Source organism: Polyodon spathula, chromosome 4 (genome assembly GCF_017654505.1).
Source record: "Polyodon spathula isolate WHYD16114869_AA chromosome 4, ASM1765450v1, whole genome shotgun sequence".
NCBI lineage: Eukaryota > Metazoa > Chordata > Actinopteri > Acipenseriformes > Polyodontidae > Polyodon > Polyodon spathula.
The window spans coordinates 85,421,782-85,438,527 of NC_054537.1; the positions used below are offsets into that span (position 1 = coordinate 85,421,782).

The following is a 16,746-nucleotide window of genomic DNA, read 5'->3' on the forward strand; positions in this document are numbered from 1 at the left end:
GTAAATCTGAAGAAAAATGAAGACCAAAGAACATTCTACAGAAGTTAGAGATAAAGTAATACAAATGCATACATTAGGTAAAGGGTACAAAATAATATCCAAGTGTTTGGATATCCCAGTGAGCACAGTTGGATTAATAATCAGGAAGTGGAAGCTGCATCACACCACCCAGGCACTGCCAAGAAAAGGCCATCCCTCAAAACTCAGCACTCAAACAAGAAGGAAACTTGTGAGAGAAGCCACAGAGAAGCCAACAATCACTTTGAAGGAGATACAGAGTTCAGTGGCTGGAAGTGGAGTAATGGTGCACCAGTCAACCATATCAAGAGCTCTGCATAACACTGGCCTGTATGGGAGGGTGGCAAGAAAGAAGCCGTTACTCAAAAAGTACCATCTGAAAGCACGTCTGGAGTTTGCCAGAAAGCATGAGAGTGACCCAGCTGCGATGTGGGAAAAGGTTTTGTGGTCAGATGAGACCAAGATAGAGCTTTTTGGCCAAAACTCAAAGCGCTATGTGTGGCGCAAACCTAACACTGCCCATGCCTCAAGACACATCATCCCTACAGTGAAGTATGGTGGTGTCAGCCTCATGCTGTGGGGATGCTTCTCACCAGCAGGGACTGGGCATCTTGTTACAATTGAAGGAGAATGGATGGAGCAAAATACAGGAAAATACTGCAAGAGAATCTGCTTCAGTCCGCTAAAAAACTGAAGCTTGGGAGGAAATTCACCTTTCAGCAGGACAATGATCCCAAGCACAAGGCCAAAGCAACATTGGAGTGGCTCAAGAACAAAAAAGTGAATGTCCTACAGTGGCCCAGTCAAAGTCCTGATCTCAATCCCATTGAGAATCTGTGGCACTATTTGAAAATTGTGGTCCACAAGCGTCGTCCAACCAACCTGAACAAGCTGGAGCAAATCTGCCAAGAAGAATGGGCCAAAATCACTCCGACACTGTGTGCAAAGCTTGTACATACTTACCCCAAAAGAGTTAAAGCTATTATTGCAGCGAAAGGTGGCTCTACCAAATATTAATGCGTGGGGGTTGAATACTTATGCAAGCAAGATATTTCAGTTTTTTATTTTTCTTAAAAATATTTCCCAACATAAAACCAATGTCACCTTACAATAATTGATTTTGAGTTTAAGTGTTTTGAAAGAAAATATCGAACAGAATGAAATTTCAATGTACCATTTGTAATTCAGTAATATGAGAGAATTTGTCAGGGGTCTGAATACTTTTGCAAGGCACTGTATATATACATACACACACACACACACACACACACACACACAGTAGAGAGTCATTTATCTGATCTTTGCTTAACTGTACCCGTACTGTCTAATCAACTGAATGCACCTGTAATCACGTGATTAATTAAATGTGGTGTATTACGCACAAAGCTTCTGCTGCTAACATGTCTACGAGATTTAGCTATCACAAAAAGGACCAACAGACTGAGTCAGATGAAAGTTACAGAATTATTCAAACCATTAAAACCTTACATGGAGCATTGTGGCTTTCAATTATTGTAGTTAAACAAATTAAAGTCACCTCGTTTTTCACCTATTTTGTCAGTAGGGGCTGGAGATCCTGTCTATTGTAAGTTTTTTATTTGTTATGTCCTCTGCGGTCTGGAACTGAACTGCTGACCTTCTGCACTGATGGCGGAAACGCTATAGTTTTGCTAAAGAGGAATTCCACCCACCCCCCTCCCCCCAGTGGGGTTTGTAGTCATGCCTTTTATGCACACATACAATGTGCCTATTCTGCCTGTAGGGGTCATTCATTATACTGTTATTGAGCAGCTAAGAACTTTATTTTATTCATTTCAATTGCATGTTATTACAATGCCTTACAGTAAGTATAGAGACATTTTACTGATTTTTTTAAGTTTTGTGATTCCGTAATGAGTTCTGTAATGTGTCAAAGTTGTACTAAATTGTATTCTTTGATTTTCAAAGTTTGGTATATTGTACGTGTAATTGCAGTATTTCATTGCCTTAACTGTAAGTGTTAAATATTTACTGAATTACATTAGTTTAATGATTTGTGATAGGGGGAGGGGAGGCCTGTGCTGGCTATAAGGCGCAGGCATGATCCTGCAGGGGGGATCGGGAGCCACATGGGATCCGCCTGCCAATCATGGCAATGACACAGAGAGGTTGGGTGAGGGTGTGTCGAGTCTCTCTCTCTCTGAGTGGTCAGGAGGCGGGCCTTTGGGGGTCGATCGACCAATAAAAGTGATGCTCTGATATTCCTTCACTCTTGCCCTTCCAGGAGAAATGAGTGGGTTTGTAAACCTCGAGTAAAATAACAAAGGAAAGAACCCCATTGTCTGGAACGAGAAAAAGGGGCAAGCAAGCCCGGCTGAGGATGGCAGCCGCTATAAGTCCTTGATACGTTATTAAGTATCCGAACGGGACGTTGTTAGTTTAGGGGGAAGTCTGGGCAACACCATGAGTGATAGCTAGGGAATAAGAGAGAGTCGCAGAAACTTCAGCCGCACCGGATAGCAGACGCTGCAGCAAGCAGCACATTTTGATTTGTAGTTTTGTTACTCTGTTTTATTTTCCTGTTTTTGTTTCACCTTCTGTTTAGAACAGTATTTCCAGCACCTGTGTGTGCTTTATCAACTGCCTTAAAAAGAAACAAAGATTTGCTATTGTCGGTACTCCCTGTTCATGGCACAAGGGTGCCCCATGTGCCTTAAATAAAAATTGAACGCTGGCGAGGCAGTATCAGAAACTTTCTGTCTCCCGTGTGTTCGGTGAATCCACACACCCACCCACAGTGATATAGAAATGTGCATTATTATGTCTTAGGCAGTAAAGGCATACTGTTCTGTGTTTAAGTAAGGGATGTCGAAGAGCCACACAGAGTTGCTTCTGGATAGTTTTAAAACACATACAAATGGCCTAATTTTAGAAACTGTCTGGCAAGCTTGAAATTCTTTTATTTTTAAGCTTCCATTATTTTTCATTATTTTTGACAGATTCTGGGGACCCCAACAGAGGATATATGGCCAGGTGTCCACTCTTTGCCTCATTTCAAGCCAGGTAGGTGTGCGTTTATAAGTCTGTGTGGTTTTGGATAAAGTTTCTCCTCAATATAGTTCAGTTTGAAAACTGACATGACTGAAGCCTCAAAATCAGCATTTGCAACATGAGCACAAATACAAAAAAAGGACTAGAAATATTGGCGCTATCTAGTTTTAAAAATTATGGCAAAAAGCATTTAAATGATCTGCATGCAAAGATTGCTAGCTGGTTCAGATACATTAGGTTGCCAAATAACCCAAACTTCTGTATACTCTCGTTGGGGCCCAAACTCTGCCAACCCCTGCAAGGCTGATAAGTGAGTCCTAAAACTGGTCCATGCTTACATATATAGGATGATAGCACACTAGGGGGGCCGACATGCACATTCATTTAAATATATGAATACATGACGAGGACAGTCACTTCTGTAGATAGATAATGAGATACAGAATGAGAGTTATTTCTAATGTAATAAAAAAAAAATACAAGCAGCTGCTGTAAATCTAATTAATATATTCATAAAAATGAAGTATCTTGTGGTTTGATACTAATAAGGACGAGCTTCAGAGTTCAGACCAGCAGAAGAGTAGATCAAACTGTTCATGCAGAGAAGACTAATTAGTAATCTAAACTATGTGTCTTATCTCTGCCCACTCTGAGAAGGTTTAGAATACCCCCTGTGTTTTCCTGTCAGTGTTTCTAAAAGCTTTCCCTTGTTGTTTACTTAGATGATCATTTACCAATTTGATTAATTCACGGTTAGGCTATTTAAGTCCCTTATAAGCCCCTTATAATTAAGTATTCCCGTGAGGGAGCATGTATGGATTTGCAAATACGCTGCCACCTCTGCTGCTTCTGCAATTACTAGTATCTCATATATATGGAAACTCCATCCTGTACTTTGACCTATGACCTATGATGGCTGCCATATTGGGGCCTTGTAACTTTTTAGCCTCTGAAGACCTAACGGAAATGAAATTGAATTGTATATAATTAAAATATAATCTGTTTCCTATGTTCAGATTTTCAAGAAAATGGTATAAAAGTTAAATACATTATAGTTATTGGAGACATCAATGTGTATTCTAATGGAGTGAGCAGTTTTGTTCAGGTTGAGTGACATTCTGTATGACTGTCAGGGTTTACCTGAAGATGCAGTGTTAAGAAGAAACCCAGGCAGTTTGTCTGGTGGAATTAAAAAAATAAAAGTGCAGACTGTGATTATTGTAGAGAAACAGTGTTTTAAACATCAGCTATACTAAAGTGTTTTTTTTTTTTTTTTTTTTGTACTTTTCCTTTACATGAAAATAACACATTCGAACAGCAGTATAAAATAAATACACACACCCAATCAGGTTCCGGGCTGAGCAGTCATTATACTGTAATTGATTCTCTCTAAATCATAACATACATCTGCATGTCACACTGAACTATAGTCCAGATAACCTGGCAAACACAGAGATGCAGTGTCAGGACCCTATAGACAGCTGATCTCAGTTCTTATTTTTGACAGCAGGGAGCAGTAGAGACCACAATCTTTCCCCGTTCTGTTCTCTCTTTTATATTTAGTATATATTACAGTTTTCCCATTTTTCTCAAATATATAATTAGTCCATTTGTACATAAGTAATTAGGCACAATCATTCATTTCTAATGGTGAACCAGAGACAATAGTGTTTGTGACTTGGAAAACAGGCCTTTAGAACCCTAATAAAGCTGTACTGATTTTTACCTTAGAAGCTGCATCTTGCTGCCTATGGTAATGTTAAAGCTACCAGACAAAAAAAAAAAAAAATGAGCTACCAAGAAAAAGTTATAAATTTTGAACATGTAAGACTATTTTTGCTGTTACATCTACAGTCTGATGATGGCTAACAAACTCATTACAAATAAATAAATTAATAATCAACATCTAACTAGATTCTGAGCTTTTTAATGACATTTTACTCAAGCTTAAAGGTGTCAAAACCTCCTTGATGGTAAATGCTGTAGTCTCATGGGATTTCTGTGAAGGAGATTGTGAGGTTTCATACAGATAGTAGCTGCAAAAGAGCTGATTTTAATCAATAACACAGTAGTGGGAGTAAAAGAAAAGCAAACAAAATGGTAATGAAGGCAATTCGCTATGTTCTCATTACTTAAAAAACTATTTCTCTCTAGTGACTATTGCCTCCAAGCCTGGAATAAGAAATACATGGCAAAGGGGTTGCTGTGCATCTGATTACAGCTCAAGAAAGAAAGTCTGCTAATTGTACAGCACTTAAAATTCGAACTTCTACTTTTCCAATTCTCATTGCGGATGATGCCTTCTGACAAGCTCACTAGTGGGTTTGACTGAAGGGCTCTGTTGTTTGAGGCTGGCCTTAATGCAGGGCTGACAGCACCAGAGCTCATTTGCTTTCAGATAATGATGTTTGTGGCTGAAATCATTTAGCAGTACAGCATGCGGGCATGTTTATTGTGTGCTAGTCTTTAGACCCTATGACCTAGGTGACCTCTAAGACAGCAGGGGCGTTTTGTTTCTATTGCTGTTAGGTGTCAAGGACAACAAACAACTGGTTGGATTTTATTAGGAAAGCCGTGCAATAGGGCTGCCACACAAACCACAGGACTGTTTATCTAGCGTCTGCTTGAGAGAGGTGACTGTGCCTTCATTTAAGATTGTACTTAATTAGCATTAAAACCATTTTACTGGCTGCAAGGCTTATACAAATAAACAAGGGCTTCTGAATAGCAATTCAAACCATTAGGCTCAATCTGCTAAACAAACAGACTGGTGTAGAGAATTCACTTTTCACCTGAAAGGAAGACACCAATACATTCATGACGATAAATGTGGCCATTTATTATGGGATGTTTTAATGGTTTCAGGGTTTTAGCACATGAGAGTTTTGCGCCCCTAAACAACATTTTAACTGCTGTCAACACAGATGATTGAGTGATCGCTCCAACACATCCTTTCACTTTTTCCCATTATAAATGAGTACGTATCATACATTTCACGGTGTGTGTTGATGTATGTAACTGCTTTTTACAGCCAGCATTGGCAGCAGATATGTTGCTGTCTCTAAACACATGGCTAATCTGAATAGCATGGGAGATAAGAACTATACTACACAAAGAACAGGGAACACTTTGGTCTTCCTTGAAAATGCAGCACTTCACCCAATACTTTTAAAATAAACAAGTAGAAAATGAAACAGTGGCAGTCCTTTGAACCAGGCAGGACTTGGGAAGATTGGGTGTATGTCTAAAGCATTGATATACTGGTAGCCTATGGGTATACCTACAGCAGCAGCACACAAAAGCACCCTCCATGTAGCTGCCTTGTTTAGAATTATACAAAAGCCAAAATACTTCACGTGCATATTACAAAAGCATATTTTCAGACAGCATTTTTGGCAAAAATAATGGGCAGCTCCTGCATTAAAAGCTAAATAAATAAATAAAAATAAAATACTGTGATTGTGTGGTTTGCAGTATGCAATATGCAGGTGCTCCAACAACACAGACACAAAGTCCACGGTTCTAAACAGTTCTTTATTCTTCTGTTTCCTGGTTTGCAGATGGTTAAATAATAAGGCTGACTCTACACAGAGATGTTTATTTCCAGCTTATAAACCACGGGGTTCAGTCCCGAATTAATAATACAAAGAATAACACACAACACAGACACGGTCACTTCTACTGACAGTGAGCGCTCTTAGTGCAGGTGCGATGCAAGGCAATTGCACTGACAGTCGTGAAGTGTAGTCCAGGCTTGATGCTGGCCTGCAGAGACAGCTCCCAGATCGTGCCATCTAGCAGGGACAAACACATAAAGTTAGTTTCCACAAACAAACAAAACACTCACGATATGCTTTTCACAGTTCGTTTCCTTTCTCGGTCTTTATCATAACCACTTCAAAGGAACAGATTACATCGTCACATCCCCCAACTATACCCTTAGTCACGCCCCCTGCGATAGCTAGTTCAGTCACGTCTCCTCCAATCCATGACTAACACATCGCTTGGGCATTGTTACTCCGCCCCCTTCCTGGATGGCTGGCTTCTGACCGACCCTGGAATGAACTGCCAGACCATCAAGTGCGAGGCACTCTGTTCCTGTTATATAGCACCCTCACAGATCAGGAGGGAGATTGTTGACTAGGATTAATTTGCTCTCTGTCACAAATACATAATCTATGGCTAGCTTTAGTATTTGGTTAAAAATGATTTAACGTAAAACTGCTGTAGTACTGTGACAGAAAGACTGATTCTTGGTGGTAAATCTCCCTCTCGACCTGTGAAGGCGCTAAGTAATGGGAACAGAGTACTCTGGACTACTTGACCTGACACTTCATTCCGAGGGTTAAAAGGAAGTCGGTCATGTAGAAAAGAGACAGAGCTTTGGTACACTAACTCATTGACTCGGAGGGCAAATGATGTGGCAGCTGTAGATTATAAAAAGCAGCTGCAATCGTTTACCAAGGTATCATGAGTGACGGTATAAATAGGGAGCGAAGCAATTTCATCTGTTCCTTCGCTTTGGTTGTGTCATTGACCTGGAGGGACCTGTCCTGTTGGTGAAATTAATCGTAAGTGTTTGCTTGTACTGTCTAATACATTCTGAAGCTGTCACCAGAGGCCAGCACAAACCCGGGACAGCACTTCACTTGTACCACTGTAAAATTGTATTGCACCACAATAATTAGTTCATGCACTAACCAGACTTGTGTATGTGTTTTGTGTTTAATGTGGGGATGCAAGAATGGGACTATTATTTCGGGGCCAGCTTAGGGATTATAAATGTAAGTAATACATGCCGCTGTATTACTTACCAGCATTATTATTTTCTGTTTGTTTCGCCATCAGGCACTGGACAAAAACAACTAATAAAAACAAACCTGTTCACCTGGATTACAATTGTCTGTCTGTTCTTTAATCACCTGCATCTGTACACTATTAACCACTTTGCCACAAGTACATACACCAATCTTTATCTAGCAAATATGAAACTGTATAGCATATAAATAATAATAATAATAATAATAATAATAATAATAATAATAATAATAATAATAATACATTTTATATGATGAATGAACTATAATTCAGATAGATTCCAGCTATCCTTGAACAACACTTGCAGTATATGAACAGTACACTAACCTGTGTTTTTTCTTTGTTTCAGAATTGTTTACCCAGTACAGTCAAAAGAAACTGAGGCAAGCGTGGAATAAGTAAGTCTATTCTTTAAAATAATGTTTACCAGTGTTGTATTTACAACTGTCTGTCAGGTTTGCATGACAACAGATTCATCCCAAGCACACTGTTTTTTTTCTCTTTAATTACACTAGGTTTAGTAACTGAGAGCTGGCAGGAAGTGAAAAAAATACACATCTCTGTTTCAAACAGCAGGAAAGTGAAAAAAAATACACATCTCCATTTCAAACGGCAGGATGTAAAAAAAAAATACACATATCTGTTTCAAACGGCAGTATAGTAAAAAAAAAATACACATCTCCATTTCAAACAGCAGGATAGTAAAAAAAACACATCTCTGTTTCAAACAACATGAAAGTAAAAAAAAAAAAACATCTCTGTTTCAAACTGCAGGATAGTAAAAAAATACACATCTCTGTTTCAAACAGTAAGAAAGTAAAAAAAAAACATATCTGTTTCAAACAGCAGGAAAGTAAAAAAAACATCTCTGTTTCAAACAACAGGAAAGTAAAAAAATACACATCTCTGTTTCAAACTGCAGGATAGTAAAAAAATACACATCTCTGTTTCAAACAGTAAGAAAGTTAAAAAAAAAACATATCTGTTTCAAACAGCAGGAAAGTAAAAAAAACATCTCTGTTTCAAACAACAGTAAAGTAAAAAAATACACATCTCTGTTTTAAACAGTAGGAAAGTTAAAAAATACACATCTCCATTTCAAACAGCAGGAAAGTAAAAAAAAAACATCTCTGTTTCAAACAACTGGAAAGTAAAAAAATACACATCTCTGTTTCAAACAGCTGGAAAGTAAAAAAACACATCTGTTTCAAACAACAGGAAAGTAAAAAAATACACATCTGTTTCAAACAGCAAGAAAGTAAAAAAACTTTTTAATGTTTATTTTAAGGATTTCAATTTAAAGATTTAAAGCAAATAGATGCTCTTGGTAAGGTGACTTTTCTTCAGAATATATTGTAACATTTTTACAGTTGTAAATACTGTACATGTATTTACAGAGTTTGCCCCATGTTACAGTAAAACAGATTATACACACACATCAATATCACTAAGGAAGCTTATATTTAAGCTCACTTCTTGAAAATGATAAACATAATGGAGTTTTTACAGAGGAATCAATGTTTGATGCTTCATCAACACTTTTAAGAAGAACTTAATGTAGTTGCATCATAGCAAAACATGGAATCATTACTGAGCTTGTTGAGGGTTGTTAAGAACATAAGAACATAACATTCTACAACTATGTGTTGAATGCCCTGGTACTGTACATTGCCCAGCGGTAACCACTTGTACTGTACATTGTCCAGTGGCTTCATTCTCAAAGAAACTCGTTTAACATTAACCACTCTTTCAGTCAGATGTTTCAGAGCTCTTACAGCTGCATCTATGGTAGATTAGTGCATAGCTTAGAAGAGACGAGGCAGCTGTGTTAACTTTATAATTTATGTTGTTCCAATAAAACAAATGAAGAGGAAAGGGAAGTGCGAGGAAGAAACTGTAAATGGAGGGTATCATTGTAGTGCTAAAGAACTGAACCCTAAGCAATACTGTTAACTGCAAATAGCTGATCTGAAGAACCACCATCTGCCACTCATTTTTAAATGGGTCAGTGAGCTGAAAAGGCTCCAATTTCCTGACGCCCATCTTGCTGTTGGCCAGTCTCCCATAATAAAAACCCTTCTTTCAGTCTCTGTCTTGTAATTGTATTTGTCTCAAATGTTCATCTAGCAGACTAGACTCCCAAGCAGCCAGTGTTAATCTCATAACTGCTGGGAGTAGATATAGACCCTGGGGCCATATTTACTTAGAGCAACTAAGCATTCAGATCATATGTATTTATTGGATTGCTCATAAATTCATAATGCCGGTAAATGTTTAACCTCGAAATAGAAATCCTGTTGAGCCACTTCTAACTGCTGAAATAGAACAGCATATGGTAATTACTAAACATGTGATACATCGAAAAGCATCTGTGGAACACATCGGCTGCTCAATATTAAGGTTTCTGTCAGACATATTTTGAAGAAGTGCACAAGATCAGTATTTATAGGGGAGTCACTGCATGACCCTTAAAAGACCAATTACAAAGGCTGACTGGTCTGAGTGAAATGAGTTCATATAGCTTGTAAGTCAGATATGCACCACAAAACAACCACCCCAATTGGCAATAAAATAAATACATCAATAAATAAAGAATGCTGTCACGGCTATAGCAGTCAAGGTGACATAAATTACACAAAACATAAAATAAAGGATTACAAACAGAGCACAGAACTAAAGATGTAACATCAAAGACACTGTTACGATCTATTATAATGAAACTATATACAGCAGTCTTGGAAAAGATTAGGGAATTAGCCTAAATTGGTATAGGAGAAGTCTGTTCACTATGAAATATGTGTAACTTCTTGAGCTTAATGTAAATGATGCATTTTACAGCAGAGCACCATTATTGTATAAAAATGGAGAAGTCATGAAAATGTCTGTGCTACTGAACTACTTCTAGAAGGTTCCAGATCAAGGTGACAGGAGTTTGAATGGATAATAAAGCCATTTTCTAATTCTGCTTTGATCTTCCTGATTGTTTACGCACAGCTGCACAAGGCCTCCTGCCTCGGCTGTGTAAGTAGCTGTTCGCACAGCTCAGTGTATATCATTTGAATTATTATTTCATTTCAAATGTTTAAACACTCACTCGATGCACCAACGAAGCCTTTTCCCAATTTAAAAGCTGCGGCAATAAAAAAAAATAGGCAGTCTCAAAAGTAGTAGCTACTTTATTTCACATTTACCGTAGAGTCGCCACTTTCTTGAGGCTGCTTTAAAGAGTTTGGGGAGTCATAAAGGGTGTTAATTACTGGTTTCTCAGAAGTCATCGTATACTGTAGGTTGTGGCTGCCTAGCCACCTCAAAAACTGTCAGTGACAACAACATTTGTGATATACCAGCATATGTATTATTAAACGTGTATTATTACTATTGAACCGGTTAAGACCAAAGCCTTTTTGCATTGGGTCCCTGGGGGGTTGAGCATAATTGAATGGCTGTACTGTATTTGGCTTTTCCGTTAGTGGGGGGAAAAAAAATGTTATAACTTTTGGCTCGTGCATAGTCTTAGGTTGTATAAGGTCTGATTGCTAGGGTCAGACCTACACCTAGGATATTTACAAATCTTTAACCATCCTTATTTAGCTTTGCGTGTGTAAGCAGTTTTAATATGTGCACCATTTGCAGGTTTATTTTATTCTTTTTAAATATGGATCATGCAGCATTTAACCGTTTTAAAGCTAAAATAAGTGCGAGTCATTACGAATTCGTTCGGTTCTTAGACTGGGTGATGTTCCAGACACTGAAGCTCCCCCCGTGGTACTGGCCTGGTTGTGCCTACTGTTCAACAGCCAACATGACAGTTGGTTGTAAAGTCTAACCAATCACATCATAGTTTGTTACTCCCCTAAGGTGGGACACAGTCACTTAGTCTGTGACAGCAATCCTAACACATCACGCACCAATGAGACACAGAGACTGCTCCTGCTACTTTAGAGACTGAGCCTGAATCCTGGCTTGATACTGAAAAAAAGAATCCTGACAGTAATAACACAATCACTGCATTCAGCCACACAGGTGCTGTGCGCTATTAGGGTTTGTGGTAATTCATTTAATAGGAAGTGGTTTCCGCAACAAAATCAATAAATCATATCGGTTATGCACATTCTGTCATCAATTTGCGATTATCCGTTTAACATCCAATCCCCAATGTGGATGTGCCACATCCCCGCCTTGCGTATTACAGCATGTGAAGATCGGAATGTTTTTTGCCACCCCTCCAGAATGTAGTGCTCTTTTCAACTTCAGTAGCTAGAAGGACTCTGGTTTTGGGAATGTTAGCCCCAGGGGAAATGTCAGGGCAGAGAACAATGTATTAATAATGTTACAGATACAGCAGCTCAGGATAGGGACAAGTGGCTAGTTGAGACAACATTTTTGTTCACAAAAACTAGCCAATTTGAAACAACACATATTGTACAGTTAATTTAGGTTTAAATTGAGGTAGCCTTATACAGCATGCAATCATTATAGGTTTTATCGATTTCCAGTCTTTTGTACATGACTGAAATAAAAAGGGTTGTAAATACTTTATAAAAAGTATAAGAAAGTCAGGTAGACCAACATTTTTATCTTATATTTTGATAAAACGTTTCGATGTTGGGGATGAATATAATCTAACATATTTATAATCATAACATTTTAAAGTAAAATATAGAAAAATGTACTGTAAAAGATAATACAGCCAGACATTTTACCAAATTATTTTATTCAGAGAAGTCAAACAACATAATTCAGGCAAAGTTTTGCATAGTGCGTACTTTAAAAACGAAATCATGCTACAATACATTTTAAAAATCATATACACTCATATCTGTTGTGTCAAACCCAGCACTAATGCATAAATACATTTCTGAACATACAATTCCTGACTTTACTGAAAACATAAATGTTAACGAGAGAACGTGCACATTTCTACCAGCGTTATTTTTTTAAATGTTCTTTTCATTCAGCTTTCTTTTGTAAGAACATAACATATAAATACCTTTATTCTATACGTGCCTTTTAAAAATAAGTCTGTTTGTTGTTCTTCATATATATGTGGTTGGTTTTTTTTAATATCCTTTGTCATAACCTGTTTATATTAAAAGTATGCATGATACAGAACATTAAAAACAATTTTTACCTTAAATATCTTCAAATAGATCTCATGGTAGGAGTTTAATATATATTAAATGCTGAAATTACTTTGGTTCCTTTTTCCCAATTGCACACTGTCATGCTGAAGGTGAACTTTGCTTTATTAACAGTTTGTTTGGATCTCTTTACTGACTCCCAATTTGGGTTTGTTTGACAAGTCTTTTCTTAATCAAAACTTTATGTCACTAATTGTTCTTAAAAGTAGAACATATGAATCAGATACATCCTATATGAAAAATAAAAGTTAACTGAAAAATTGGCAACTTGTAACAGTTTTTTTAATTAAATGGTTTTGGTTTGGCAAATGGCGAACCACAATTTATAATCAGACCGGAAAGATTAGCAAACGATAGTGGCATATTGTATGCATGTCTGAGAGATGGTGCCACAGGATGTAATGTCATTTGTACTGACTGTAAAAACAAACACAGACAATGCTATTCCACCTCATGTATTGGATTTATTTATTCATGAAATTGCTTTAAAAATACACATTTTTATGATTTGTTAGTTTGTTTTAACATAAACACATATGAGAGATCAAATTGAATCGTAGGCTTGGTTTACATGCACCTGAAAATCGACTCTACAGTTATGACTGTGTGATGTTGTCACGCGAATACATTGTGAAACAACAAAAGGACGTCCTTTTGGCAGCACGACTTTAAGGGCAGGGTCAATCGCTTTCTCATGATAAAAATAGCTGTAAAAACCCATGTAAACCGAGCAGGAATTGTGTTTGTGGCTCACGAGGTTTCAGCAGTCAAGATCCCGTTTCTCTTACTTAATACCACTTAATCTCCAGCAGAAAGTCCATACAAACCATAGGACCCCCCCCCCCCCCCCCACACACACACACACACAGCACATTTATGGATTACTTCAACACTAGAACTGCTACGGTTATACACATACCTACAAGCACCGATTATTATCACGGTACATTTTAAACATCGTCAATATTAAAATGAAAGACAAGAAGTGCTGTGGCTAGCTTCAAGATTAATTATCTCCTACTGATAATTTCCCCAGTGAATTCCTTGTACAAAACAAAGGAACTGGTGGCTGCCAGGTCCAGTAGAGATAACATACTTTTATATAAAAAAAATTGAATATTTTAGGTTATATTCAAAATAATGTATTCAAAACATGTATTGTAAATGGCGATTCTAGTGTTAATGATATTTAACTTTTACATGTTCCACAAACACACACACACACATAAATATAAAGTCTAAGTAGTAAAACTTGTATGTAGTAGAAATTATATTTTTTTATAATGTGTGTGTTTTGGAAAGGTAACCAGACAGACAAGTAGCTAATGCGCGGCGTAATTCAGAATGTGCGCAACAACACATGAATTAATTTCTCTTGTTAAATGTTTTTATCTTCATGGCAACATGAAGCTCTCCTCACGATATTCAGAGTCGTTTGTTTCCTACTTAGTAAGCAGACACGGGTATTTAAATATCCCCTCCCCTAAATGACTATGAATTGAGTAATCAGCACTGGTACAGACAATTGTTTTTTTCCTAAATCAGAACTGCATAGCAACGCATTTCCTGAAAAGTACGCCAAACACGTCATGAGGAAAACTGTCATGACTTGTGCATGGAAATGCAGCCATAGTTTGCTTTGTACATTCTGTGTTAAATTGCAGACTCTTTGGGGACTCTTTGCAAATAGTCAGACTGCAGTGTTAACGTTTTCTTTTTCAAAATAGGATTACTTGTGTATATTATTTCTTTACATGCAATATTTACTGTATCAGATATTTTCAATTTATATAAAATTTTATAATATTATATATATATATATATATATATATATAGCTTATATATATATATATAAATATATATATTATATATATATAATGTTGGGTCTATAAACAACTTTAAGTCTTGAAGAAGCCAGGAGCTTCAAACTGTATTTAATACCCTAGTCTCACAGTGAATTATCTAGAAGCTTTGAAACCAAGTACTTGCCATTCACTTAATTTATTATCACGTTTTCAAAATTCATATTTATAGCAGGTGGTAAATAGGAATAGGAATAGTCTTTGAATAACTAATTGGTTCAATGATTAGGAAATTCCAGGAACGCCACATTTTTAGATTTAGGGTTATGCTTTGATGCCTCAGACAGTGTAAGAGAAATATAGCAATGGCCAAAAGCTTTGCATCACCCTATAGAATTACCTAACTTTGCTTCATAAAGTCAAATGAAACCTGCTGAATAATGTTACTTTAACATAGTCAATTACATACCGCTTTGAAATACTGTACTACTATTATGACTTCTCGTAGACTTTTGCAATATAATTTTGTAATTTCTTTGATTACATGACATTAAATTAAACATCTAAATTATGTTCATATAGTTTTTTTTTTTTTTTTTTTTTTGCTTTTGTTTTTGTCCTAAAATTGTAGATGATGCAGATGATGGCCATAGCTACATTGTTTTTCAAAGACAAGTTGTTACCTTGCAGGCTTTGATGGGTATGAGGCCCCATCCTGGACAGATTTGTAGGTTAACTGTGATAAATAGTCTCTGATTAATCAGGGTCACTCGCTGTGCATTTGGGAGTATGCCAGGCCGCATTCTAGCAAGTTCCTGCTTAGGAACTGAACAAATAGACCAGTAGTTCACCAGTTCTTATTTACTTTTCAGTCTTATAACTCCAAGAACTAAGAATGGGAGCAGGGCATCTTCAGATTATCTTTTTTTTTATTTTTATTTTTTTATTTTTATGGGGCTGAGTGTGCATTCAGACAAGGAAAGATATATGAGCCAGTTGATAGCTGCATTTTTAAAGTGATTTAATGGTAAGGACTGGGTCCACAATAGACCAGCAGAGGCTTACCGTTGACCATTGAAAACAGAACAAGTGCCTCTTTGGGTTTGGAAGAATTCCTTTAGAGATCTGTATTTGTGGGGCCTTGCAAAAACTGACTGCATGCCGTGCCAGGGGTTTATTTCAGCTACTGCTGTCCTTTCTGTTCCTGTCTTTCTTGTTAGTTTGGCTCCTGTCCAGTCTGTGAGGAAATAAATATGTGAAGAAAGAATGCTGTGGAATGTTAACTACTGTGGCTTATTTTCTTCCTTTTATTGCATGCCAAGTTTCGATGAAGATTATATAAATTCAGAAAGTCTTCCACTAAAAAAAAAAAAATGAACAAAGACATTCTTTCATTAACAGTCAAACTGTTAAAGGTGATTTTCTTTCAATAAATTAAGCTCGAACCCGTAAATAGCATTGCAGCATGTGGAGAATCAGGTATGCAATGTGTAACCATCTTAGGTTTTGAGATCCTATTAAAGTTCTCTGATGAACACATATTTCTGTTTTTCCTTTTAAAGTCACCCTTATACTGATGCACACACACTCACAGAATTCATTTTGATTTAAAAAAAACAAAACAAAAAAACCTCTTATTTACTATTTAGATTTTTTATTTTTCACTTGCTCTTGTTTTCTTGTAAGTCGTTGAATTTTTGTGTCAGAAAAATTACTTTCTAATCACTGTTTACATTGTAAAGGAACAGCTGTTTAAGCAATATTAAAAAACATAAAATAATAACCTTTAGTAAAACGAATGACTACTGAACGATGTCCAAATAGTTTTGTGATAGTACAGGTACTGAGATTGAAGCACAGTAAAAATCAGTCAGGTGATTGATGAAATCAATCACCTGACTGATGTACAATGTACAAAAACATTTTATTTTTTGGTC

At 36.9% G+C, this 16,746-nt stretch overlaps 1 protein-coding gene across 3 annotated transcripts in view; it reads left to right on the forward strand.

Moving 5' to 3' along the window:
- The window catches only part of LOC121315014 (cyclin-dependent kinase 14), a 233,186-nt gene that overhangs the window by 111,505 nt on the left and 104,935 nt on the right, over positions 1–16,746 (forward strand). For all 3 annotated transcript variants that reach the window (XM_041248850.1, XM_041248848.1, XM_041248847.1), the window contains 2 exons: positions 2,997–3,060; positions 8,216–8,264. In XM_041248850.1, coding sequence (XP_041104784.1) covers positions 2,997–3,060; positions 8,216–8,264 — 113 coding nt within the window. The remainder of the gene's footprint in view (positions 1–2,996; positions 3,061–8,215; positions 8,265–16,746) is intronic.